At 39.8% G+C, this 27,696-nt stretch overlaps 1 protein-coding gene across 4 annotated transcripts; it reads left to right on the top strand.

Moving 5' to 3' along the window:
- Nucleotides 1–27,271, top strand: MTHFD2L (methylenetetrahydrofolate dehydrogenase (NADP+ dependent) 2 like). Of its 4 annotated transcripts, none has more exons than XM_089532267.1 (10): nucleotides 1–193; nucleotides 3,053–3,131; nucleotides 5,003–5,052; nucleotides 6,005–6,189; nucleotides 6,367–6,489; nucleotides 9,904–10,056; nucleotides 13,730–13,837; nucleotides 16,147–16,239; nucleotides 23,866–23,991; nucleotides 26,220–27,271. In XM_089532267.1, exons 3-10 carry the CDS (start codon nucleotides 5,036–5,038, stop codon nucleotides 26,330–26,332), a joined length of 918 nt encoding a protein of 305 aa, XP_089388393.1. In that variant the 5' UTR covers nucleotides 1–193; nucleotides 3,053–3,131; nucleotides 5,003–5,035; the 3' UTR covers nucleotides 26,333–27,271. The 4 variants fall into 4 exon arrangements, with proteins under 4 accessions (XP_089388393.1, XP_089388392.1, XP_089388394.1 ...); XM_089532266.1 differs by lacking the exon at nucleotides 3,053–3,131 and adding an exon at nucleotides 1,933–2,065; XM_089532268.1 differs by lacking the exons at nucleotides 1–193; nucleotides 3,053–3,131 and adding an exon at nucleotides 3,351–3,746.
- The last annotated feature ends 425 nt before the right edge of the window (nucleotides 27,272–27,696 follow it).

The raw sequence follows: 27,696 nt of genomic DNA, 5'->3' as shown, positions 1-27,696 counted from the left end.
CAATCATATATATAAGCCTAGACCTATATATTGTTATGAAGGCTAGAGGCCTGCAGAGGGAGCCAAAGGCCCAGAAGAAAAGAGAAGAAGAGAAAATGGCGGCCCCTGGCCTCCAGATGCTGAGGCGAAGGCGGCTCTTCCTCTTCCTCCTCAGGGCCTCCCAGACCCGGGCTCCACGGAGCAGCCTTTCCAGGTGAGGAAAGACAGCTGGCTGCATCCACACTGGGGAGATATAACGGTTTGGCAGCGCTTTAAGTGTCTTGGCTCAAGGCTATGGAATTCTGGGAGTTGGAGTTTGTTGTGGGGCCCAAGGGCCCCACAACAAACTCCAACTCCCAGAATTCCATAGCCTTGAGTCAAGAGACTCTTAAAGCGCTGCCAAACCGTTATATCTCCCCAGTGTGGATTACATCTTCAATAGGGGTGAAATTAACTTCAGTGCCAGGGTGGTGTTGTGGTTTGAGTGTTGGACTATATGGAGACCAGGGTTCGAATCCTGGCTCAGCCATGATGAAAAGTGACCTTGGGCAAGTCACACTCTCTCAGCCTCAGGAGAAGGCAATGGCAAACCTCCTCTGAAGGAACTTGCCAGGAAAACCCTACGATAGGTTCACCTTGTGAACCAGGTTTGAGTGTCGTTGGACTATGGATGCCAAGGGCTCCTTCCCAGCTCATCCATGGAAACCCACTGGGTGACCTTGGGCAAGTCACACTCTCTCAGCCTCCGGGTGGCAATGGCAAACCCCTTCTGGGGAAACATGCCAAGGAAACCTCATGATAGGTTTGCCTTAGGGTTGCTGTAATTCAGAAACGACTTAAAGACACTCAGTAACAGCAGCAGCATTTTTTTGTATTTTTATTTATGTTGCAATCCCACCTCGATCAATAGGGAGAGGCGGGAAATATAAATATATTATTATTATTATTGTTATTATTATTATTATTATTATTATTCCCTTCTGGAAAGCTCCTCTGTTGCAAGCCCTCTGAGCAGCAGCACTGAATCCCAAATCCCTCAGGATTCCCTAAGACAAAACCATGGTACTTTTTAAGTGTTATCACTGCTTTAGTGTTTAGTGTGGTATGGACACACTCAGATTTCCACTGAAACCGAAGGAAGGCTGCCCTCCGCTGCTGGTTTTGCCTTCTTTGAGGTCCCTTTATTGCTGCTACCTGGAAAGGGCTTGAGACAGCTAGCACCTTTGCATATTGCTGTCATTAAGTGATGCTTCAAGCCACCCTGTTTACTTGGGCAAACCGCATTCCCCAGAGGAAGGCATGGACAGCCCCCATCTGAGCAAATTTTGCCAAGAAACCACCATGATATTTCATAGAATGATGAATCTCAGGGCCCGAATAGACAAGCCAAAATAAAGCTGCTTCGGGTCACTTTGGAGGTATGCTGTTTAAATGATGCATGCGTACCAAGAGTCCGGAAGCTGCGCCAAAGCTGTACTCCAGTGCTTAGGACTGGATCGTGGATTTGGCGCAGCTTCTGGACTCTTACTACGCATGCATCATTTAAACAGCATACCTCCTAAGTGACCCGAAGCAGCTTTATTTTGGCCTGTCTGTATGGGGCCTTAGGGCCTGAATAAACAGGCCAAAATAAAGATGCTTCAGGTCACTTTGGAGGTATGCTGTTTAAATGATGCATGCGTCCTAAGAGGCCAGATGCCACGCTCCAGTCCTAAGGACTGGAGTGCAACTTTGGTGCAGCTTCTGGCCTCTTAAGATGCGTGTGTCATTTAAACAGCATACCTCCAAAGTGTAGGACAAGAGTCTTGTCCTACACTTTAGGACAAGAGTTTTGTAGTCAACTCCTTAATTTATCTTTTACTCTTATACTTCATTTATTGTATGCTTGTTAATTTTTAAAATTTTAGTAGGGAGACTTGCAATTTGTTTGTGTTTTTCATTCACAAAACATAGAAAGAACACCGGAGAAAGATACTTGAAAGACTGCTGTACCTTGCTGTGATGCATCCTCTCTCCACGTTGATCCCCCCAGGGTTTCTGTCACTTACCTTGTCCCCCTTTCTCTCAAGCTCCCTCCATGGATCAGGTACTTGGGCCTCCAAGTGATCCCTTTATGGACCAGTGACTTGTGTTGTTCTGGGGTTCAGTGTGGTAAGCATGACCATTCCCTGATCTGCGTTTGGCTGGCACCAACCAGGCTTACCTAACTCCTCCCTTCACACTTAACTTTCTTCCACAAAAGCAAAGATTATTAGAAATGAAAAAATTCTTTATTTTGGAACTAGTGTGGCATAGTTGTTTGAGTATGGGACTATGACTCTCTAGACCAGGGGTTGGTTCCCACTTGGCCACAAAACCCACTGGGTGACCTTGGACAAGTCACACATTCTCAGCCCCAGGGAAAGGCAACGGCAAAACCTCTGAACAAATCTTACCAAAAAGATCCCACGCTTTTAGGTTGAGAAATGAGTTGAAAGCACACACAACTTCACTCAACTAATATGGGTAGCTCAGCCCAAATCCCAAGATTCCATAGGATGCAGCTACAGCACGTAGTGTCAAACTGCATTATTTCTACAGTGTAGATGCACCCTAGTATGCCATTTGTTTGGAATTTGACTTGAAAGAAGCCATTATGGTTTGGGCACAAGAACACTTGGAGGTTATTCAAATGGTGAAAATAATCCCAGTAGAATGTGGGTTAAATCTTTGTTGTTCATATGTATTTCAGAAGCATTCTCTGAAGATGCCAGCCACAGATGCTGGTGAAACGTCAGGAAGAAACTCTTCTAGAATATGGCCACATAGCTCCAAAACCCCACAAAAACCTCTTCCTTCTTCTGAATTCATCCCTATCTGCTTCCCCTATATGTCCCTTAAACTCACTTACATTCTGAATCAAAGGGATGCAATTAAATAAAATATTTAGATATTTAAAGGTATATTTCACCATTGATGTTTTATGAAGCACTATGATACCAATCTAGAATAAGTAAGACTATAGTTCATATTAGTGTTAGGTTTTAATTAAGTTTGAACCTTGTGATTATTATCCATTTCATTTATATTTCAGGTTTGACTACCTGTAATATAGAAACAGTCAGAAAATTTTCAATATTTGGTTGGATTTCCTTTTTTAACAATGGAGGCAGGTAAAAATTTAGTTGTAAAGAAGTCACAGTAAAACTAGTTTTATGATATGTGGATTTTTTTTCTTTTACATTGTTTTTTGTCCAAATATTATAGTGCATGTAAAAATAATGAGAAAGCAGATCACATCAGAGTATTCAGATAGCTATAAATTAATGAATTTAACATTTGCTTTAAATGCTGTCAGTACTGAAATACTAGTTGGGTTTAAAAACATCAAATCTTCAGCACTTTTGGAACCATGGAAGAAAACACTGTACTGTCTGTTCTTGTTTTTAGGGGGGGAAAGCAACAAAAATTGGGGGTAGATGGAAATATATGCAATACTGAGAGGTGCAGAAATGGATTTTGCATTTGAGTACTGATCTACAATATATTCAGGAATTACTGTTGTCTAGTTCTTTTGTTAATGGAGCATAAATACCATACAGTCACCAGATTCATCCGATCTTAGAAGCTAAGAAGGTCAGACCTGGTTAATACATGGATGGGAGACTGCCAGCAAATATCAGATGCTGCAGGCTATATTGCAGAGGAAGGAACTGGCAAAACAACCTCTGAGTACTCCTTGCCTTTAAAACCCCTATAAAATTAAGGAGGCCACTGTGAGCTGACAGGTAACTTGAACCCACATACACACACATAGTTCTTTGGTTGCTGCACATACGAATCTTTGTATCGCACAGTTCCAGGCATTTGAGTCAGTAAAACCTAGTCTTAAAACATCTTATCCCTTCCAAAAGAATAATAATCATCATCATCATCATCAGAGGTGTTTCCCACACTTTCTTATAGATAGTTCCACTGACCCAGTGTGCTGTAGTGGTTAAGATCCTTGCTTGACAATGGAAACCCATTGGGTGACCTTAAGCAAATCACACTCTGCCAGCCTCAGAAGAAGGCAACGGCAAACCCCCTCTGAACAAATTTTGCCAAGAAAAATTCCATGATAGGTTTACTTTTAGGTTGACATAAGTCATAAACTACTTGAAGGCACACAAGAACTGAAAAAAATAAAAATGAAAAAAATGCCCTGAATTAAATTTCGCCCAAATTTTCAAGTTTCTGCTTTCTTTGGGTGGATACACTTATTCCTCTCTGTAATCACTGGGACGCATTAGTTGTGACAGGTTTCATTGATTTTAGCTGGGGGTTAATTTTCATCAACAGGACTTAGGAATTAGTGAGCAAATAACAAGGAAAGAGACTGTAATGCTTAGACATTTTCTGTGCATGTAAGAGCAGTAATAATAATGAGGGATTCATCAGAATATTCCAGTTTTTGTACATTTAATTTTATAGAAATAAAATGGATAAGATGTTCATATCTGACAGCACAGTCATTTTCATATCTCCTTAGAAGTGAGCCTGGCTGAATCTAATAGGACTTACTCAGAGCTAAATATATATAGAATCACAGCCTTAGAAGTATCTCTTGGTATTTTAATCATAGCTTTCTAAGAATTTTTTCTTTTTAAAGATGAACAAGAATCAATATACCCTGAATGCTAGTATTGTATTTACCAAATGGTTGTGCAGTATAGTTGACAAACCTGAAGAACCAGAAAGGAATCATCAACAAATACTTTCAGGGAATTTCATTTATTTGAAATTGAAATATTATTCACACTGCAGTCCTGATGTATCTAATCATAGATAAGCCGTGCTGAATTCAGTGGGTCTTTACTTACAGGTAAATGTATGAAGGAGTGCAGCTATAGTCGATTATCAGTAGCCCTTTATGGCAAGAAGAGGGTGAGCAGCCTAGAAAGGTTTGCACCGGTTGCTGGCTTTGAAATGAATATTGTCACATAGAGATGGGAAGCTGTCTCTTGGCTGTATGTATAACTGAATTTATTTTCTTGCTTTAAAGGACTACTGCCCTTCAAGGAAAACAGATGACTGCATGCACAAGCAATATAGGTATGTGTAGTATTTCAAGCATAACATGGATAGAGAGGATGAACCAGGCGGGTTGCAGGTTGGGGGTGGGTGGGCCAAATGATGGTTATATAGCCCAGTGTAGCCTTAAGAGAAGGGCTGAACATTCCAGAGGTCCTAATGATTGAGAGGTAGTTATTTGTAGAAGAAATGGTATAATGGTTTTTTGTGGGTTTTTCGGGCTATGTGGCCATGTTCTAGCAGAGTTTCTTCCTGATGATTCACCAGCATCTGTGGCTGGCATCTTCAGAGAATGTTTGTCTGGAAAGGAGTTGGCTATATATATTGTGTGACCTGGAAAGGCAGGAGTGATTTGCATGTATATTGTTAGTAATGGCAGGCCTCAGGGTGTGAAGGTCTGCACATGAGGATTAATATCTGCTTGATAGTGCTCATTGTCTGCTGGGAAACCCCTGACCCTGGGAGATTTCTCATTTGCATTTGTCTTTATCTTGCTATCTTTCAGGACTGGTAGCCAAACCTTGTTTACTTTAAGGGTTTCCTCTTTTCTGTTGAAAGTGTCCAGGTGTTTGTGGATTTCAATAGCTTCCCTGTGCATCCTGACATAGTAGTGGTTGGCATGGTCCAGAATTTCAGTGTTTTCAAACAGTATTTTATGCCCAGGATGGTTTGTGGCATGTTCTGCTACTGCTGATTTTTCTGGCTGGCCCAGTCTGCAGTGCCTCTCGTGTTCCTTGATTCTTGTTTACACACTGCGTTTGGTGGTCCCTGTGTAGACTTAGCTACAGCTGCATGGTATGCAGTAAACTCCTGCGGCTGTGAGAGGGTCTCTCTGGTCCTTGGCTGAGTGAAGCATTTGCTGGATTTTCATCGTTGGTTTGTAAACCATTTGCAGCTCAACCTGAAGTAACCTTTTAGATCTAAAAGTTATGGATTCTTTTAACATTTTAATTGCATCTTTTCAATCTTATAGTTCTGAAGCAACTGTTATCTCAGGGAGAAAGCTGGCTGCCCAGGTCTGTGAGGAGATACAACGGGACGTAGAACGTTGGCTTGCCCTTGGAAACAAGAGGCCTCATCTCACAGTGGTTGTTGTAGGAGACAATCCGGCCAGTCACACCTATGTAAGAAATAAAGTAAAAGCAGCAGCAACTGTAGGTATGTCTTTTTAAAAAACATCACCAACCGCAATCATTCTATGAGTGCACAATTATTTTACTATGTTTTTCTTCTTAAAGCTAAATACATGTGCTTCTGAAATGTAGAATTTCTTAAGTAAAACAGAGCTAACCCATTTTTCCCTGAGGATATTGTTTTGTGTGGGTTTTTCCCCAGGCATTTCTAGTGAAATAATACTGAAGCCTAAGAATATTTCTCAGGAAGAGCTTTTATATCTAACTGCCAAACTAAACAAGGATTCAAGAGTCAGTGGCATATTAGTCCAGTTACCTCTGCCAGGTAATGCCATACTGTTTTATACAAATAAAATGGTTTGGGTGATTATGGGGGGTTATGAGAAAAATTAAGTGCATTTGGTATAGAATCCATACCAGTGCAACTGAAGAATTAAAAATTATCACATTCTGCAAGACCATTGATATTTACTTAACCAATGATACTCTTTCATTTTAATTTTTTTAAGTTGTGTTTCATTAAGGCCAGTGTGTAGAAAAACAATTCCTTACTATTTGAATAGCTCTGCTAGATAACATTGCACAATTGTGACAGAGAAGATAGCTTTCTTCATGGCAGTTGCTAATCTAACCTTCCAATGAGGTGTTGTGGATACTCCATTAAATGTAGCTTTAGTTTTTGCAACTTCTGTGAGATTTATGTTTTCCACACACTACTATGAGTTCATAAGCTACTTTTCACTCATTTTCTAAGACATCTTGCAGAAAGAATTGGTAGGGTACATTTCATGAGTGCACAGAATTTAAAATAAAGAGTTTTGGTTCATTTTTGCCTGCAATGCAGTCCTTTTTTAAAAAAAAAAGGACGAGAGAGAATATTTGATTATTCTGCTTTATTTCAGACTGATGTTTTTCAGTGATCATGGATAATTTCCAATATCCTTTTCTTTAACATGCATGCTAGTTTGAATGATGAGAAAACATTGACCACATGATGGCAGTGTTAATATGAAATCTACCAGAACAAAAAGTCAATATGTTTTACACTTTATAAGACAACATCATGGATAAGCTTTAAATTCCTATGATGGATAAGGCCTAAGGTAAGGGTGGGGAACATGTGGCCTTCAAGATGTAGTAGAACTGCAGCTCTCATCAGCCATAGCTAGTATAGCCATTACCATTGAGATAGATGATGGGGGTGCACTTGAGCAACAGCTAGAGTGCCGCATGTTCCTCTTTCTTTGTATGAGATGTTCTGTGACAAATCTAGAGATGGCAGTAGAGAAGTATTGAAGCCCCAGAATATCAGTCACCAGTGTTTGCAAGGGCAACTTATATGTGGGGACTGAGGAACCTGTTGTTGAGTCTGACTGCTCCCAAGGCAATAAAAGATGATGTGAAGAAAGTTTCTTTGTATACTGCACTGCTAGCAAAATAAAATACATGCTTGAAAGTACATGACTAAAACACTTAATCAACAAAGAGGATACAAACAATTCAATAATACCAGTTAAAATGGATCTAATATATCTGGATTAAACAAAAGCAGCACAAATTTTAATCACATAATGAGAAGTACAAAAAATCATATTATAAACACCAACCAGTATAACATTAAATAAATGAACAATATGAAAATGAATACAGACCAGCTATTTGAATATCAACATAACACTGCATTAATAAGAAGTTGGTAGTATGAAAATGGTTAAAAACTGAAGTGGTTGAACAAATTTCTAAGAGACATCTCATAATGAAAACTTGTGACCATTCATTTTTAGTAACCATTGATCCCCAGGATTTTCTGGCATTGTTTGGCCTGTTACAAGTTTACCTAACCCATTCTCACAAGACCATCTTGCAGGAGATTCCTATGGTTTTCTTAAAATCACAACAACTATCAGTACACAGCCCCAGTGGTTGAACCTATACTGTCCTCTGGGTTTTCATCACAATTGTTGTACTCCTGATGGTATGCCAGAGAACATTTCTTGAGCTCTAGAGTATACCACTTCTGATGTTCACGGGCAGTATATGCCCCACCAGAACTCAGAGAGCTGCATTTTCCACCCATCTTTACATGTTTTTGTTTAAACGTTTTTACTGGAACAAGGTCCTTTGTGTCTTCTTAAGCTATGCTTATTAATTTGATGTAGGGACTGGCAATCCCCCCCTAATATGCCAGGGACTGGTAGCATATTTGTGTCCATGTAGTTACAATTATTGTTTTCTTACCTGGAAACATCAGGGATTGGCAGTGGATAGCCCATGGGCAAAGATCAGTACAATGATTACCACCCTGTGTAGCACTGCTCTAGGAGCTGAGGGATACAATACATCTATGCTTGGGTGTGTGTGTGTCAAAAATAAACCCTGAAAATGACCGGAAGTCATTTCTGGTTTTTTGTAAAGGCTCAAGGAGCACAGCAAAATTGTCCCAAGTCCACTAACACATTGTGAGTGGAGGGGTAAAGAGCGGGGTACAGAGGCAGACAAGAGGAACTCATTCCTAATTGTCCTACAGAGTTGTCAGTCACATTCTAAGTGCTGGAGCAGAAGCATTTTTCTATCTCGAGGTGGTCCCCTCCATTTCTCAATGCTTGTCCACTAACAGAATGTGTAACATTATATTGAAAAACTTTATTGAGTGGAGTTGTCCCTGAAAACTTTCTAGTGGCTTGAATATCTGATTGTTCTTGAATTCCCAGGCATCTTAAAGCCCAAGCCACATTAGTAGTTGCCAGTCCTCCCCTCCCCACCTCTCTTGGTAAGGAAGAACTGGGCAAACCCAATTGCTTAATCCTGCTTAGAAGCACTAAACCATTGATGCTACTGTTAATCAGGTTAGATGCAAGCTAAGGGCAAAACAGGCAGGCAATAAGAGCTTCGTGGGAGTGTGATGCATGCCAGATGCCCCAATGTTTCCCCCAAGCCAGCATCACATGGCCCCACTGTCCACACAGCGGGTGGCATCACAACATTTCACTGTTGTGGCATTAACACACGCCACACCAAAGAAACAGAAAAGCTGCCGCCGTGGCGGAAAGGGCAGCTTTATTTCAGCTCCAAAAGGAGTGGCATTTTGCCATTCCTTTTAGGGCTGGAAAAATGCAGGATCAGGGCTGCAGCATGTGGTTGCTGCAGCCCTGATCCGGTGCACAAAGAGATGGCATGGCACCACCTCTTTATAGCCATCTGTTTTCGGCCTACATTGAATTTAGTTTCCATGCTAAGCAATTATGTTAAGTCACAAATAAGTCATGACTTGCCTGTGCGATAACTTAGCTTACATTGAACCTTATTTTTTCACATCTTAGTTCTGTTTTCTTCCATTTATGCAGAGGCTTTGTTGTGTGTTGTTTTCCAGTTCATCCCAATACAATTAGAAGCATGTTGTTGCTGTTTTCAATTCAGTCTGAAAGATTGGAAATCTTGTTGTGGTGGATAATCCAATCAGGAAGCTGCACTTTCCTCCACCTTCATGGCAAGGTCAGTTCCAGAAGGACTGGAGAAAAGAAACTGATGCTAAGAAATCTCTTTTCTATCACCAATATGGGGTTGAGTACATTCTGGAAATGTAACATACGTGTTGTGTGTCTCATGACTTTTCTAAACATCTAAATTCATCTGCCCAAATCAGCAAAGTTAGTTGTGCAAGATAATTCAGGGCATTATGGTAGTGGTATTGTTGAGTGAGAAGTAAAGTTTAAAATCAGTATATAAAATTGTTTTCCAGAGCACATTGATGAAAGAACTGTGTGCAACACAGTTGCACCTGAAAAAGATGTGGATGGATTCCATATTTTCAATGTTGGCCGACTGTGTCTTGACCAGCCTTCTATTATACCTGCCACTGCTGCTGCTGTTTGGGAAATAATAAAGAGGACAGGTAATAAAGTCAAATGCTTCAAGACAGTGGAGGATGAATACATAATTCATAAAAATGATGTATCAGTTTACACACTAAGTCTTGAAGTTCTAAAAAGTCAAGTTTTTAAGATGGAAATCCTAACTGTAATATGATCCTATATGAACTGTTTTAGATTTTGAATTTGTACTGCAGTTGGCTGCACTACAGATGGTCTTCCATCTAGACACATTTACAATATAACTGTCTTGAGGTTGTGTAGACTCTGGAAAAGTGAAGCAATGCCTTTTTTCTTTCTTTTTAAAAGTAGGAGCACTTCTGCACAAAAGTCCTGTAGTGCTACTGAGGCATCACTGTTCCACAGTCAGTTAGAAGCAGAATTCCAGGTCCACGCCATATTTAATATAAGATTTTGTCTGAAGTGCTGCCCACATGATATTGGGAGAAGCTGAATGGGAAATGCCTGCTTTTTAAATGTAATAGGCCAGAAGAAGATATCTTTTAGTTAAAAATTGCACTCTTTAAAACTATGTTGTGCATCAAAAATGTTTAGCAAAGAAGGAAGGAAGGGGGGATGTCCCACATTGTTCCCTGAGTTCTCCAAGGTATAAGCCTCAGGGTGTTGCAGAGGTGTGGAGCATTTCTCTTACAATGGAAAATTTTCTGTGCATGAGGAGATAGAACTCTTCCTTGATGTTTGTTGGATCTTGGTCTCTTTAAAAGGTTGGGAGTAAGTTGCTAGGAAATGCATTATGCCCTGCCTGAAGGAGAATAATATTGTAAGCCTTTCGCCTTAGTGGCTACTCCTGTGAGGAAGGGAGCCCCAAGCTCTTGTGTTGATTATGGGGTGAAGAGAGGGTATCAGGGAAGGAACTCTGTAGAATAAGAACAAGCAGTATTGTGCTGGACTGCTTGGTTTACTTGAAGGACCTTGAACAGCTCAGTCCTGGTGGTGTGCCAGACACCCTTTTCCGCTCATGTGCTTCACATGTTTATGCTCTTTGGGAAGTAGTCCTTTGTTAGGCTCTGCTGTGGAGTATGTTTCTTCTTTTCCAGGCATTAATTCAAGGGTCTCATGGTAGTTTGTAAGGCACTTTTTCAGTATAATGTCACACATTATGTCCATCCCTCATCTTCTTTGTCCCCCCACAAGATGGATAATTTGAAAAAGGACAATGTCATTTTGACTTCTACCTTCCTTAGCTGCTGGACACAAAAGTAAGCTATACACAAAAGGGCAGTTAGAGAGTACATAAAATGGAATATCCCAAAACAATTGAATGGTGCTAGGTGTTAATCTTCTAGGTTAAGACCATGTGGAGTAAGGGCCTGAACAGACAGGCCAAAATAAAACTGCTTCAGGTCACTTTGGAGGTCTGCTGTTTAAATGCTGCATGCATCCTAAGAGGCCAGAAGCCACGCCAAAGCCACTTTCCAGTTGAAGGACTGGAGCGCAGCTTTGATGCAACTTCTGGTCTCTTAAGATGCATGTGTAATTTAAACAGCATACCTCCAATGTGACCCAAAGCAGCTTTATTTGGGCCGTAAGTCCACAAGTTCTCCTCTCTTCCCTGCTTCCACCCCAAGTGTTCACAAGTCTGGAGGTATTTCTGATTTGGTCACTTCTAATTAAAGCAGCTGAATTGATTTAAAGTGAAGTGGAAGCCAAAATGTCTTGTCATAATATCTGAATATTTCTCTTCAAATATTTCTTCAAAGTGATTAACCTCACTCTTCTGAGATCCAGAAAAGACCTGTGTGAAATGCTGTTCGGTGCTTTAAAATTTCCCCCTCCACACCTCTGCAACACCCTGAGGCACAGAGCACTCAAGAAACTGTCTGGGAGATCCCCCCTTCCTTCCTTCCTTCCTTGCTTGCTAAACATGTTACTTGGGGCCCAAAAAAACCAGGCCAAAATAAAGCTGCTTTGGGTCACTTTGGAGGTATCTAAATGCTGCATGCGTCCTAAGAGGCTGGAAGCCGCACCAAAGCCTGGACTGGAGTGCAGCTTTGGCACAGCTTCTGGCCTCTTAAGGTGCATGTGTCATTTAAACAGCATACCACCAAAGTGACCCAAAGCAACTTTATTTTTGGCCTGTCTGTTCTGGCCCTTGGTTAACTTTCAGAGACATATTCCATTTTGATGTGTGCGTGTGTGTAATTAAGTTAACAGCACAGTGAAAATATAGGACTACAGAGCTAGAACTGGAAGCAACTTAGACTGGAAGCAACTTGGAGCTTCATAAAAAATATTAGTACAGTCAGCCCACCTTAGCCACAGATTTTTTTTATCCATGGCTTCAAGTATCCATGGCTTGAAAATATTCCCAAAAAAAGTGTAAATTCCAAATAGTGAACTTTGATTTTCCATTTTAACCATTTTGCTATGCCATTATATTTAATTGTGTAACAGAAATTTCAGGAAACTTAAAAATCTAGGATTGGCAGAGCAAAGAATTCGCAAGAGGACCTAGTAATTGAAAATCCATAAGTTTATTTCCAATTGTCGACAAAGGAAAACATTGAACTCAGTGGAATTCAAGTTCCAAAAAACTGAGACCCCGAACAAGACAAAATGGCTCTTTTTATATTATTCAAGACAAAGAAGCTTCTTCAATACACCTGATTGGCTAATTACAATTTAAACATACAGAATTCTTACAATCAGAACAGAAATACATGCATACATTAAAACTGCATCATCACTCCTTACCCCCTCCTTTAGCCTTCCTTCTAACCTTGCTTCTGAATGTCAACTATGTATCCTTATCTCAGTAGTTTATGTTATGTCTTTTTACTGGTGCCAGCTTCCATCCAGGTCAAGATGCACTCCTTATTCCTTTGCTCTAGTTTTTCTAAACTCCAAGCCTTTATTTCAAAAACCATCTCTCTGGCTGACAAAGGTGACTCCATCTTTCTATAGCTTTTTTATTTCAACAAGGAATTTCCACCACAATGGGACTTGAACAGCCACAGATTTTGTTATCCACTGGGAATCCTAGAACCAAACCCCAGCAGATACCAAGGGCACACCGTACCACAAGGATGAACTCTGATTTAAAGTCTGGGTTTCCACAATATAAATTTTGGTTTTTCCCCCCAGGGTGCACATTATTTCATGATGAGATGCTTTTAAAGCAGGAGGGGGCAATTTTGGTGAGTCCAATGGCCAATATTCTGCCTGTGGGTCCTTCCAGTGGCTTCTTGGATTGCCAAAAATGTCAGAAAACAAAGCCTAAGGCGGCCAGAAGTCAACTTCCAGGTTTTTTTAAAATGTTAATCAGTACACGGGGAGGAATTGTGACTTTTCAAAAATATGAATCGCCATCCCAGGAGACAGTCCAGAGGAGCTGGAGAATCATGGGACCACAGAAAGCAACATTGTGTACAATGTGTTTCCCTATGGACACACTGTGCCCACTCCTGCTTTAAAGGTACCACAGTGCCCTTGCCTTTATGAAGTAGTGGTAATCATCCATTGTTTAATTTAATAAAAGAGAAGAATTTGAGCACTTTAAAATGCCATTTTATCATTATCTCCACACTGGAAAAGTGCAAATGTGTCCAGAAGAAATATTATGCAGAATAGCTGGATCAAACATTTTCTAAAATGGAATGACTAAAAAGCCTTATATTTCACATGAATGATGCAAAATCAGGGTTATAATTTGTTTTTCTCCCCTCATTCTCTAAGGTATACCAACATTTGGAAGAAATGTTGTTGTAGCTGGAAGATCAAAGAATGTTGGAATGCCAATTTCAATGCTTTTGCATACTGATGGAGGACATGAAAGGCCAGGAGGTACACTGAAGCATACAATTGGTTCTATTGCAACCCTCGATATAGAGCAGGCCTGCACAACATATGGCCCATAAAGATGTGGAACAACTTCAAGGGTCCTCTGCTACCCAGCTTTCTCCAGAGGAGAAGGCTGGGGGGTGGAGGAGGAGGATGAGCAAAGACTTGCCCTGCAAGGCTCCTCCACTGTTCTGCTTTCTCTCAAAGAGAAGGAAGGGGGGTGGAGGAGGAGGAGGACGGGCAAACACTTGCCCTACAAAGCTCCTCCTCCACCTGGCTTTCTCCTGAGAAGGCCAGTCAGTGGAGGAGGAGGAGGAGCAGCAGCAGCAAACATGAGCCCCTCAAGGCTCCTCCATTGCTTGAACTTCTCCCAAGAATTGGTCTCAGCAGAGGAGGAGAAGGACAAGCAAAGCTCTTCCACCACTTGGCTTTCTCCTGAGGAAAGGGCTGGGCAGAGGAATAGGAGGACAGAATTAATGTTAATTAATTCTAATTAATATTATTAATTAATATTAATTAATAATTATTTAATTAAAAGCTATCTGCAGCCCTAAGAAATTTAGTCTGTTTTAATTTTGGCCCCTACCTACAGCCAAGTTGTGCAGGCCTGATATAGAGAGAAGAGAAGAAGCAAAAGGGAGGCAAAATGATTTTTATTACCTTCATCTACAAGATTCAGAATCACTGAAACTGAACAAGTTTCAGTGATTCTGAATCTTGTAGATGAAGGTAATAAAAAATCATTTTGCCTCCCTTTTGCTTCCTCTCTTCTCTCTATATCAGTTATTTCTGTTGTTCCCATTTCTATTTTGCAAAAGATGTTGGTTAACTTTTAGAGACATATTCCATTTTACTATGTGTAACTTTTCTATCGGTTCATATCTTCTGAAAAATGCCTATGGCACTCTGCTGTTTTCACATAATCCAAATATATCTTCAGTTTTGCTAACATAATGTTGTTTCATTATCTATTTCTACAAAATAGATGTGAGGCCAGAATGGAATGAAAGAGGGTGAGATGCCATTCAGCCCAGTTTTCATTTTTCTACCTGAATCTGTTTTGCTCTTTCATTTACTTATTTTAGTTTTACCTCGAATTGGTAAAAGAACCTCCTTTTCTTTGGAGGTTTTTAAACAGAGGCTGGATGGCCATCTGTTGGGGGTGCTTTAATTGTGTATTCCTGCATGGCCTTTGTGGTCTCTTTTAGCTCTACGATCTATTTTTTTTTCTATCTGGCACATCCAGCAAGACTGTATTTACTTGCTATACCTACTCAAAATTTTTGTGATAGTGTTAGCTGAAATGCATTTAGAATTCTGGCGTTTTCTGCTGAGTCTCATAGTAATGATCTGGTAGACCATTAGTCTACAACAGTGGGTTGTGAACAGATATGAACCCCATATGGGGATTGAAGGTGGGATCTGAGAAAGCTAGAAACTGCTATCATAGGCCACTGTCTGCTTTAAATAGGAATCCAAAAGGTCAGACATTCAGCTGGTATTGCTTAACTCCTACAAGTATATCTAGGTGGGAAAGTCATACATTGATCACATTTTAAGCACACATGTAATTTCATAGGTTTCAGTGGGGAAATTCATCCCTACAATCTCCAGGCTTCCAACTCTTCTGTACTATAATTGATGTTAAGTTAAAATACTTCACTTTGCCAGGGTGATTCAGAATTTTAAGCTCATGTTTTTAGATTTTATTTATTTTACCCAGATTTTAACATTTATTTCATATGAAATTTGGGTTTGTGTTCACATATTACTGTCCCATTGTGGGAGAAAGAGAGGATCTAAATCTTTGAAATAAAATAAATCTTTGAAATAAATAATTATTTCATGTAGAGTTTGCTTTGATAGGGGGCTGGATTTCAGGTAAAATACAAATATTTTCTACTTTCACTTGTTTAAAAAAATCCATGTACAAGTGGCATCTTTACATATATAAAGTTATTTATATATGTTATTTATATATAGGCTATTATATTTAGTCTATGTTCCTAGAAGAATAGAAATTGTCAGAAATATATCTTATTTATTTCAGTGGATCTAGCACAGAAAAACATTTCCATGTAACCATGTCCAAATTATCTTCTAAAATATAACTCTTGTATGATAGATATTTATATTGCTGTATAGGTACCTGTAAATAGAAATACGTGTTACATGTCCTGATGTTTCTAAACTAATTGCAAAGTAAGGACATTTTGTAATAGCTTAGAGTATCAACACCTGGATGATAATTTTAATTACCACTGCATTGCAGTTTTGGAAATTAGCATTAATTGTGATTACTGTGTTGCCAGGTGATGCTACAGTGACAATTACTCACAGATATACACCGAAAGATCAGCTGAAGATCCATACCCACCTTGCTGATATTGTAATTGTTGCTGCAGGTAATGTAACTTTTGCAGTGTTCAGAATGCATTTAAATACAGACATTGGCGGGTTACAAACCGCCACTTGGGACGTCCACAGGACGTCCCATTTTAAAAAAGGGGCGTCTCTTCTAGACGCCCCTGGCTCTAATACGGACTCTGTCCGTACAATATGGCGCCGGCCGTTCCACACGGCTGGTGCCATCTTTACGTATCGGACGCTGTGCATCTGAACGTGTCACAGCATCTGTGATGTCGCGAATGCGCCCCTGGCGCCTCGCGACGTCACAGAGGCGCCACAAGAAGAAGCTCCATTTTGGAGCTTCTTTTTCGATCCGTGCGGGAGCTGCGCGGTGTGGCTGCTGCGGCTCCCGCACGGAGCAAATGGCGGTGGCGGCAGACCGCCTCAAAGCGGCGGTTTATAACCCGCCATAGTAGATTTGAAAATCAGTATTGTATTATTTAGTTCATCAATTCAACATTTTCATTCGTACTGAAACAATATGTTAATTCCTACATGTGAAAACAGCATACAAAATTAATAAGCTTTCTGGTACCCTCCAGTTGTGTTAGAATGCGACACCCATGGTTAGATTGTGCTGTCTGTGGATGATAATACAGACAGCTTTGGTTGGTGGGTACCAGGTTGTGGCAGGCTGACATAGGCAGCTTGGGTGGAGTGGTGGGGCAGACTTCTTTTGACACTGAATAGCAATAGCAATAGCATTTACATTTCTGTACCACTTCATACTGAAATTAAATAGTGTCTTAAGTAGTTTACAATGTGTAAGCCAATTGCCCCCAACAAGCTGGGTACTCATTTTAGCGACCTAAGAAGGATGCAAGGCTGAGTCAACTCTGGAGCCCTGGGATTGAACCCACAATGTTGTGGTTGTAATACTGGCTGAAGTACTGGCATTTAACCACTGCACCATTGGGAGAAAAAGGAGCACTTCTATGCCAAGGAAGCTCAGATATTTACTAGAATCAAATTTATGCAAACCAATTCAACATTTCCCCAACTTAGTTAAAATAGCTACGAGGACTGACATGACAGCAGTCTTCATTCACATTTTCTTCTTTTTGCTTCTTAGCTCTCATAATTATTTTGATTGGTTACTCAACACAATGACAGTTGTTTAAAAACAAACCACAAATTACATGCTTTGTGAATCTTTCATCTCTCTACATTTACAATAGGTGCTCTTCAAAGGTGGGACTGAATCAAGACTAGTAAACAACAGGTGTTGGTCTGTGTATACTGTCCTAAGCTTAATTTGAAATAGGATTCCAGATCCTGTCGCCTCCCTGAGTAACCTGTGGCAAGTTGCTGTGTTCCTAGCCATAATTGTAAAAGAAAATATGGCTAAGTACTTTCATGACAGTGTTGGCAGAAATCAGTAGTCCTCCTAGCTTGAAGTTCAGTTCTCTTTATGGTGTATGTTGAGCTGCTATCCCCATCACTATATGTTGAAGTATTTCGTTAAGAAAAGAAGTTCACTGAATGCAAAATGTTTTCCTTCAATTCACATTTTTATTTTATATGTTAATGGCACTCTGGGTTTATTACCTATTTGAGGATCTAAATCAAAGGTGAGAATTATCTGGCCTCTGGACTGCATCTCCCAGCAGCCCTAGCTAGCATAGCTGATGTCAAAGAATGATGGGAGTTAATGCTTGAGCAGCTTCTAGAGGGCTACACAATTTCCAGCCCTAATCTGAACAAAGCATGTATTGCACAATATGAAGACTTGTGAAGTCCAGACAGTTCCTCAGGCTAATAGTAAGCATATCATCCATTCCTGGATGAGGCCTGGCATAAAGCTACTAAGATTTGACAGGAGCTTGAGGACAGTAATGTCTTAGCAAATATTTGTCCTCTGATTTTAGACAGTTGCAATTTTAGACATGTAATTTTTGTGTTACTGTATATACTCATGTATAAGTCTAAAAATTTTAGTCAAAAAATTGACCCAAAAAACCTGGATCAACTTATCCACAAGTCAATATAAGTCCTGTACTCTACCTCTTTTATATATTAAAAAGGAGTGATCCCCTTTCTCTGAATAAAAGGCAAGAGCTCAGTCCATCCTGGGAGCACCAAAAAGAATCATGGATCCCCTCTATTCTCTCATTCATCCAGCCTTTAGAATGAGCACAAACAGTTATGTCTGCCAGAATTTTCTATGTTCTTTGGCATTATTTCCCTTTGCATCATCCTTTACATCCTTTGTTACATGCCCCTAAGTTTTACCCTCGACTTATCCATGGGTCATATCAAAATCCATAGTTTTGGCCCCACAATCTGCCCTCAATTTATACATGAGGTTGACTTGTAGTTGAGTATATACGGATATTTAAATTTACAGTTTTAGGTAATTTGTGAATTTACTTTTAAGTCACTTTATTAGCTGTCCTGAGCTCTTATGAGGATGGGCAATGCGTGCAATCCAACAATCAATCCGATGACTTATGAGTATAAACTTCTTCTGAATTTATGGTGTTCACAAGAGCTATCGGTCCATACATTATAATTAAGTAGATAGCTGCCTGTTTCCTATTTGTTCTGATAATCCCAGAATAAAAAAGTACACATTAATTATTTTTATACCAAGGGAAGTTCAAATAGCAATTAGCAATGCCTGGATATCTTTGTGGTGTGTGTGTGTGTGTCTGAATAAAATTCTATATTTTAGGATGCAACAGGTTGGGTTTATTCTGCAGGAGATTTTGCTTCAATCATTTTTGTTGTGTGTGACGGAGGAGTATGTTTTAAAATGTAGATTTGACGATCATTCACAGTAGCCTAGACATTCCAGCCTATTTTGAAAAAAGGTCATCCTCAAACTTGCTTTAATTACTTAATTGCACCTTGGTATTCACAGAATTTTTGGTATGCTAATATAATTATAGGGCTGTTTAATACTGCAAATACCAATGCTTCTCAGTATTATTTCCCCACTGCAACCGTATCAGTGTTCCTGCCCTCTCCTCCAGAGATCTCATTCTTCTACATAACTCACCATAAAGATTGTAGCTGTGGTGTTGGCTTTTTTCTCCAAATTCTGCCAGTCTCAGAATCTGCCCATATCCATGCCCACCCCACTCTTTATGTCCTTTTGAGGTTTATTGTATAAAAATGTGGCTCCCCTTCCATTTCTCCACATTAGGGTTTCTGTACCATTCACAACCTCACTTTTAACTTTCATTTTAGATCTACCTTGCATGCTTTCTTCTATTCTGAAAATGTCCCTATTGTTGTTGTTAGCTGCTCTTGAGTGGTGGCCTTGTGGACGAGACATCTCCAAGCCCTTGCCCATAAGCCCCTGATCAAGTCTACACCACTGTGATCGCTGGAATAGCGGTATAGAAATAAATTATTATTATTATTATTATTATTATTATTATTATTATTATTATTAGTCTATCCATCTGGTCTGTGGTCTTCCTCTCTCTCTTGTACCTTCTATCTTTCCTAGCATTATTGTTTTTTCTAGTGATCTGTTCCTTCTCACTATGTGGCCAAAGTATGATAGTCTCAACTTTATAATCTTAGCTTCCAAAGAGAGCTCTGCTCTGATCCATTCAAGAACCCATTAGTTTGTCATCTTGGCTGTCCATGGTATCCTAAGTACTCTTCTCCAGCACTACATTTCAAATGAATTGATTTTCTTTCTGTCTACTTCCTTCACGGTCCAACTCTCACATCCATACATGGTAACTGAGAATACAATGACCTGGACAGATTTTACTGTTCTATTTTATGTCTTTGCTCTTCAGTACAGTCTGCCCTCCCCATACGTGGGGGATCCATTCCGAACCCACACACACACATATGGAGAAAACAGCATAGGAAATAATGGGACACGTGCTCGCGGTGGCACACAGGGCGCGTGGCGTGAGTACGTGCCCCATTATTTCTGCCTGGGCTTGCCTTCTGCGTGAGCTCAAAGCCACAGAAGGCAAGCCCACCTATAAGGAGGGCCAATTGTCTCTTTTCCAGTTCCTTCATAGCTGCCCTTCCCATACCTAGTCTTCTTCATATTTCTTGACTGCAGTCTCCATTCTGGTCAGTGTGTGAGTCTTGATATGGGAATTCTTGAACTGTTTCAGTTTCGTCGTTGCCTAGATTGAATTTGTGTATTGCTTCTGTTTTCTTTATGTTCAGCATCACACCTGTCTTTGCACTTTCATCATTGACCTTCCTTATTAACTGTTCCACTTCCCGAATGCCTTCTGCTAATATTATGGTGCCATCTGCATATCTTAAGTTGTTAATGTTGCTTCCTCCTATCTTAGCTCCTCCTTTTTCTGATTCTAATTCTGCTTTTCTTATGATGTTTTCATATAAATTAAATAAGTAGGTTGATAAAATGTAATCCCTAGACTGCAGTCCCTGCTGTACTTGGTAATTTCAGCATTTGTGTTTCCAAAATACCTATGTTTCTGCTCCTTTACTTCCTCCTTCAATCTTCAGCTTTGGAAGGACTTCCCTACTTATTGTTGTGGGCATTTAGTAGATCCTTCCTTGCCCAAGAACTGATGTGGCACTTACCCATGTCTTGTGGGCCTTGGCTTACCAACCGATCCTTTTCAACACTGCTATTTGTGTGTGGAGGAACAAGGTCTGTTTGAAACAAACCTACATGGTTTGGGTCCAGGTTATCTTCAGGATCACCTTCTTCCATATATATGATCCATGGGAAGAGGCAGATAATAAATAAATACATACATACATACATACATACAAAAACAACAAGGTGCAGGTCCGAGATCTCCAGGTCCCAGGTCCTCTGACCTGCAACCCATGGTCTTGCCATTGTGGTCATCATGGTGGAATCAGAACAAACCCATTCATTACCATTCATTATGTATTTTATTTCTCTTCCAAAATTACAATATACTTAAAAAAAATGCTAACTACTTTTAGTGAAAGAAGACTGCCAAGTTACCTCTGCCACTCAAAACAGTCAATAAGATGTGTACTGAGTTATATAACCTGAAGGTGATCATTTTGCAAATTATTTCAACTTCTGTACACAGCTTACTTATTTGTGGGCTAGGCAATCCTGTTGGACTTGAAGAAAGGCATGAAGAGGTACTGCCATCAGTAATGGTCATCAGCTGATCATTTTAGTTGTATCAATTCAGAACATTAAGCAGATCTGACTTTGTGACTACATGTGTTGATATCGCATAATGAGCCAATATAGATTATAATCTTGGTTATTCACAAGGTCCATGATGATTCCATTTGCTATGCCAATAGAAGCAGAATTTTTTGTTACTTTTATTATTATTATTATTATTAATTTCATAAGTTTCCAATTGGAGAAGGAATAACTGAAGCTTGGAAAAACCTCAGAAATCTGGAAATCTTTTTCTATACCCTGTATGAATTTATTTCACCAGATATTCTCTGTGCAGATTTAAGCACATTTTTTTTTCATGAGAGCTAGAAATGTAAGAAAATAAAGCTGAAATTCTCAGGCAAATGAATTCTGTGTCTAGTACCAAACTCTTGTCTTTTTAGAAGTAACACACATAGCTTTCTAAATCTTCTACGTGTTGATAATTAAAATAAAGTCATAGGCTGTGGAGTTGTTTTCCCATGAAGCAAAGGAACCAAGTATAGCTCATATCCTTTGAGGATGGAATGCAATCTTCCAGCTACAAATTAGCATGCATATATATATATGGTTAGATTTTTCATGTTTATTATTTAGTGTAAGCAAGTAAGGGAACTCAGTAAGTCACTTAAGAGTGCATAGGTTGTCTTGAAGGCTATTTTTCAGTATACCTTTACACTATAATTTTGCTGTATGATAATTTTCTAGATGGTTTATATTGTTTCATTATTCCACTGGATGTTTAAATTATATTATTGTAGTAAACACATGCAATTAGTGTAAAGACCAAACACATGCCCTAACTTTCCACCAGCTGAGTGGTGGCACAAGTGGCAAAAAACAATTTTCTTTTTAGCTGACAGAACACGTCTAGGAATCTCCAGGACCTCTAGTGGAACTCTGGTGGGATACAGACCGCCCCTTTGGGGCGGCCTGCACCCGCCCCTTTCCCCGACGGATCGCAGCCTCAGCTGCCACAGCGGCAGCCCCAGAGGCCCCTATCCGCCGCTTTTCCTGGCCTCGGGGAAACAGCAAAATGCCTCTTTCCCATGGCCTGGAAAGGGGTGTCTTTGGGGCTTCATGCCCCAAGGATACCCCAACAGCAGCGGAGAAAGGGGCCACTCGGCCCCTTTCTCTTTGTATCACTGGCGCGGCTGTTTAAAGGCCACGCCAGTGATATACGAGGCCGAAGGAACTCTGAAATGGAGCTCCTTCTGGCGCCGCTGAAAGGGCGCCAGAAGCACCCTCCAGCGGCACCAAGACATCACATCCACGTCACGCGGCCGTGACATCGTTATGGTGGTGCTCATGTAGAAAGGGCGCCGCCATTACAATGTACTAGGGTTGTGGGGCATCTGGAAAGGACACCCCGAGGCAAACCTAGTATGTATCCAGGCCGGCGCTTTGCACTGGTCTGGATACCACCTCTGTGGTCAGCATTTGCTAGAAGTTGATCATAAAATTATGCTGGAGGACCTATAAGTGCCTAGAAAAGTGTTTCCTCTAGGAACTTCTAGGTTCTCCAGCACAACTCTACGGTCAACTTCTGGCAGAGTTGCGCTGGAGGACCTTGAGATTCCTAGAAAGAACATATTAATCAAAATTGCAAATAATCAAAGCTGCAAATGTGGAGGGCCAACTGTAGTGATTGGCTGACATCCTACATCAACCTGGTGGAGCAAAACACTTTGTCCACACAGTACCATATCTTCTCCCTGCGTCGGCAGGTTTCAGGCTTGAGGTGTGGCTCCTCTAGCTGTACTTATCAGTGTGAAGGGGAAGTAATTCCAATGAAGACACAGCTGGTCTGGTCTCCAGAGGGAAAAATAAAGAAGCTGCACCCATGGATAGAGTGCATCCTCCATATCTTCCCCACTAAAGACCAAACTAGCTGCATCTTCATCATCAGTCTTGTCTCCCCTCTCCTACTGGTAAGTAGCAGCATCCCCTCCTAAGGCTTGAAATATCCCAGGGAGGGAGTTTTTTTAATGAAAAATGTAGTAACATACAAGCATACAAAACAAACATACCAACATATTAAAATACAACACAATTAAACAAAGCTCTAATCACATTTAAATAAATTTAAATACACTTTCATACTCCTCCAATAATTAGTTAAGTTTTATTCTTCATTCTTCTTTTTGTTCTTCTTCTTCTCTTCTCAGGGAGGGAGGTTTTGGATGCTGTGCAAAGTGCTATAGGATATTGCTATTTCTTTGCAATCTACTCTATAAAATCATTTATTTTCTGGTTGCCAGAGCTTACATTCCAAAAATATTCGCTTCATAGATGTGGCTCAGATTACCACTTCTTATCATTTCTAGGTACAATCTTTTTTTTTTAGCTAGGCACACTGTAATAAAAATAGAGTATCAGTGATGTTAATATTTCTTTAATATACAGAGTTTATAAGGTTAGATAATTCTAGGTTTTTTCCCTGCTAAGGTTGAATGCCATTAGTAGAGCATTATTTTCTCTGGATCTGGGAGTTTAACTGGAATGGTTTTTTCAGGTATTCCAAAGCTGATTACTTCTGATATGGTTAAAGAAGGAGCAGCAGTGATTGATGTTGGTATCAACCACATCCAAGATCCTGTCACAGGAAAGACCAAGTTAGTTGGGGATGTGGACTTTGAAGGTAAGCAATATGCCCGTACTCATAGAACTTCTAAATAAATCTTTTACAGTTGTTTTGGAGGCAGGGAGGCAAAATGTGTATCTCAAATGTATGTGGTTTGCATACCTTTGGGCTACAAGTGGACTTGCCAATAAATCATGTCACTTTTCATGGGAACTTAATGAAGGATGGGCATTTTAGGACAGCAGTTCTGAAGACAGGTAGGATATAGTCCTAATGGCTGTGTTGTACTGTTCCTTCTCACACACCAGAGATAGAAGTGCTGACAACCACAACCCTCAGGCAATATGCAACCTTTGTAAGGTATCCCACTAGAAAAGCAGCTGAAAGTGAGATTGTGGGCCATATGGATAAAGGTGGTATATTCAATCCTCATCACTAAATTTCCCCATGAAGTCTGACTTTTTTAAAAAAAGTTACATCTCTTAGATGTAACATACTGTTGTTAAAATAGTTCTGAAATGAACTTTCAGAATGTAAAAATTTGCCTTAGGTTTTCAAAACACATAGTTTGAAAAAAAATATGACCTCAGTTTGTTGTTGTTGGGCTGTTTTTCTGGGGTGGGTGGGTCGGTCGGTATTCTTATTTGGGCCAGGTGTCTTCTATTTTAAAGCAGACTGAAGAATGAGGACCTTCCAGAATAGAGGATCCTGTTAATCAAGGATGCATTTTGTTTCTTTTAGAAGCTGAAGAAACATTGAACATTCAAAAGACAAAATGTTCATCCTCCAGGCAAGGGCTTTCAAATGTAACCAGAGCATTTTTAGACAGCTTTGGGGCATCTGTTCAGAAATTCAAGATGATCCATCAAGCAAAGCACTAATCAAAGAAAATGCCACTCCACTTAAAATCAATGGTTAGACAGGAGAAGTTGATTTGTGAGTCAGCTTCTGTAGGTTTGCTTTAGAACTGGGGTGAGCAAAGTGCAGCCCATGGACTGCAGGCAACCCTTGAGGCCCCTAAGTGCAGCATTTGAGACCCCAGAAGCCCCCAGACTCTCAATTTAAAATAAACAAACACTTTTTGTCCTAAATTGATCAAAGTCATCCAAAACCACCTAAAATACAGAGGTTTGCTTAACAATAACAACAACAACAACAACTTGACCAAGATCGTAACCAAAACAAAAGTTATTCTGTGTCACTCTGTGTGCTGAAATATGCTGGTGAGAGCCACTGAATGAGTCAGACTCCAGGGAGGAAAAATGCCCACCATCCATTATGCACTTGCCTACCCTTGCTTTAGAATGAGCTTGCCTCAAACAAGCTAATTTAGATTCTCTCTCCACCAATCCACTGTCCATTGATGCACATGCTTTTCACAACAAACTTTTCACAGTGGAGAAAGGAGGGCAATCTGGAGGCTTCTACAACCTGCCACATTAAGAGCCAATGTGCTTGAGCCACATAGGAGCTGGACTTTAATCTAACATATTGTCCATAGAATCAGACTAACACTTGGTTTATTCTGTGATGTTCGGGATATGGTAATACAGTGTGCCCGTGCCATATGAGGACGCACTATACGTGGCTTTCAGCTTACCCTGAAGCTGCGCAACTAAGGATGAATGATACACTCATGCTCTCCCACACCATGAGCACAAGTCCCATTATACTGAATGGGGCTCAAGCATACACACTTTTCGCCTTATGCAGGGAAGTCCGGAACGGATCTTCCACATAAGGTAAGGGACCACTGCATTTTTTAATAAGTAGACACTGAAATCCTGGAATTGTAAAGCTATTCTGAGTTTGAAAATAGTTATTTCTTTATGAACTTTTTGGACCCACCCAAATTACACAATATACTGCTGTTATTCCACCTTAAATGACATAGTCATCTTCTATGGAATCCTGGGATTTGTAATTTGAGGAAGCACTAGAGCACTCTGGCTAACAATTCTAAATGCTCCTCTCTAAATTGCTGATTCCAGGATTCCAAGGAATGCGATGGTGGTTAAAAATGGAATAATAGCATTATAATTGCTTAGCGTAACTAGGCCTTTTGCCTCTCAATTTTCAGATTTTGGGTTTTACCAAGAATTGGGAGAGTATACGGATATATTATTGCTTAGACTTAGGTTTCCAAGTTGAGTTTGATTGATTATTGACATTGTTCCCCAGTCTGTGCTTACAGGCTGGGTTTAATTGATTACCAGCATTTTTACACCTGTGTTTCATTTCCCTTCCCCTTCTCTAATTCCCCATTACTCCATTTTTTATGGCAGAGGTGAAAAAGAAAGCAGGCTTCATTACCCCTGTGCCAGGAGGTGTAGGACCAATGACAGTTGCCATGCTCCTGAAGAATACACTCATTGCTGCAAAGAAGCTTATTCATTAAAATTTAGATTCATGTAATTCTATTTATGGATACATAAACATTATTTTTATTACAAAAATATTTATTTCTAAATTGTATTTATTTATGTAAGAATATTGACAGTTCACTTGTTTGCAAGTTTACACTGCAAAATGTGCATCTTTTGACTTGATGTATGAATTGGTGTAATTTCTGAAGCACTTGGTCCAAACCTAACTTGAGTTGTTCCATTTTTGTCAAATGTCCTTTGTTAGTGGGAGCTATCTTCCAGAAGAAAGTAAAATGTGAATATGTGCACAATGCCACTGTAGTGTATGATAATAAAGGGCTCATACTTTAGCAACCTTATGCACAGAAAGGGAAACCCTCAAACATGCAGGCATACTCATTGTGGGGCATTCATAGCTAGAAACGAATCTAGAACTTTTGTCTGGAAATCCAGAATTTGATAGCTGAACAGATTTGAAGATACCGCAAATGAAGTAAAACTGCATGTAGATTTTTAAGCATGCTTTGTATTTGCTATTGCTTTGATCCTGACTGAACTGTGTACTGATATTAGGTTGGCTGCACTTCATAGCAATCCTCATCTACCTCTAGCTTGGCTTTCACAACCCAAGACATGACATTAGTCACATTCCCATTTCCAGAGATGAAGGGATAGGAACACTTAGTTTAAAAAAAAAAGGAAAAAAGAAACATATTTAGTGTTATGGGACTTTAAGGATTTGAAAAGTTGATTGTCCATATTTCTATGCAAGTGAAATGTTACAGTATGTTCAAACATATTACCCAAAATTGCTGAAAGTCAAACTATTGATGAAAAATCTGCTTAAAATTTTGATTGATACATTTTGAACTGATATGAGTTCAAATTTGTACTTGTCTACATTTTTTATTCTAACTAAAGAGGAGAGACTTATTCAGTAACTGTTGCTGCAATTCCATGCTAATGCTTATATGAACCCAAATCAGAAGATTTCCTTCAAATAAAATGTTTCAACAATAAATAATGATAAATCTACTCATTTTTGTTGTATTGTTTCACATCCAATGAACACATGCATAAACTGTTAGATAAACTTCAGTGAGAACTCCAACAGTTAAATATCTAACATTGCATTGCATCTTGAGCTTTGCTGGAACAAGGTTTCTTAAAACCTCTGCTGGATCCTGGGAAACACATTTCGCCTTCTGTGCTATAGTCTTCCTCCTGTTTTAGAAATCCACACAAAGTAGTTGCATGCATACAATACAGAAAAATGTAGGAAAGAACAGCACACTAAAATTGTATACTATCTTTGGAAGAAACAAAAGAGGCTTGTTCCAATCTTCTTCAATTGTACATTTAAAACAAACAAATTTTAGAGTGTGGTGCTAGACCT

Source organism: Sceloporus occidentalis, unplaced genomic scaffold (assembly GCF_023333645.1).
Source record: "Sceloporus occidentalis isolate IW3139 unplaced genomic scaffold, rSceOcc1.0.p SCAF_7, whole genome shotgun sequence".
Lineage (NCBI taxonomy): Eukaryota > Metazoa > Chordata > Lepidosauria > Squamata > Phrynosomatidae > Sceloporus > Sceloporus occidentalis.
Note: the sequence above shows the minus strand (reverse complement) of the source record. Positions and strands in the feature narration are given on the sequence as shown.

Coding starts and splice junctions, on each gene's coding strand:
- MTHFD2L (XM_089532266.1), top strand. Junction 6,490..9,903: donor AGTCCAGTTACCTCTGCCAG/GTAATGCCATAC, acceptor ATTGTTTTCCAG/AGCACATTGATGAAAGAACT. Junction 13,838..16,146: donor AGGACATGAAAGGCCAGGAG/GTACACTGAAGC, acceptor CTGTGTTGCCAG/GTGATGCTACAGTGACAATT.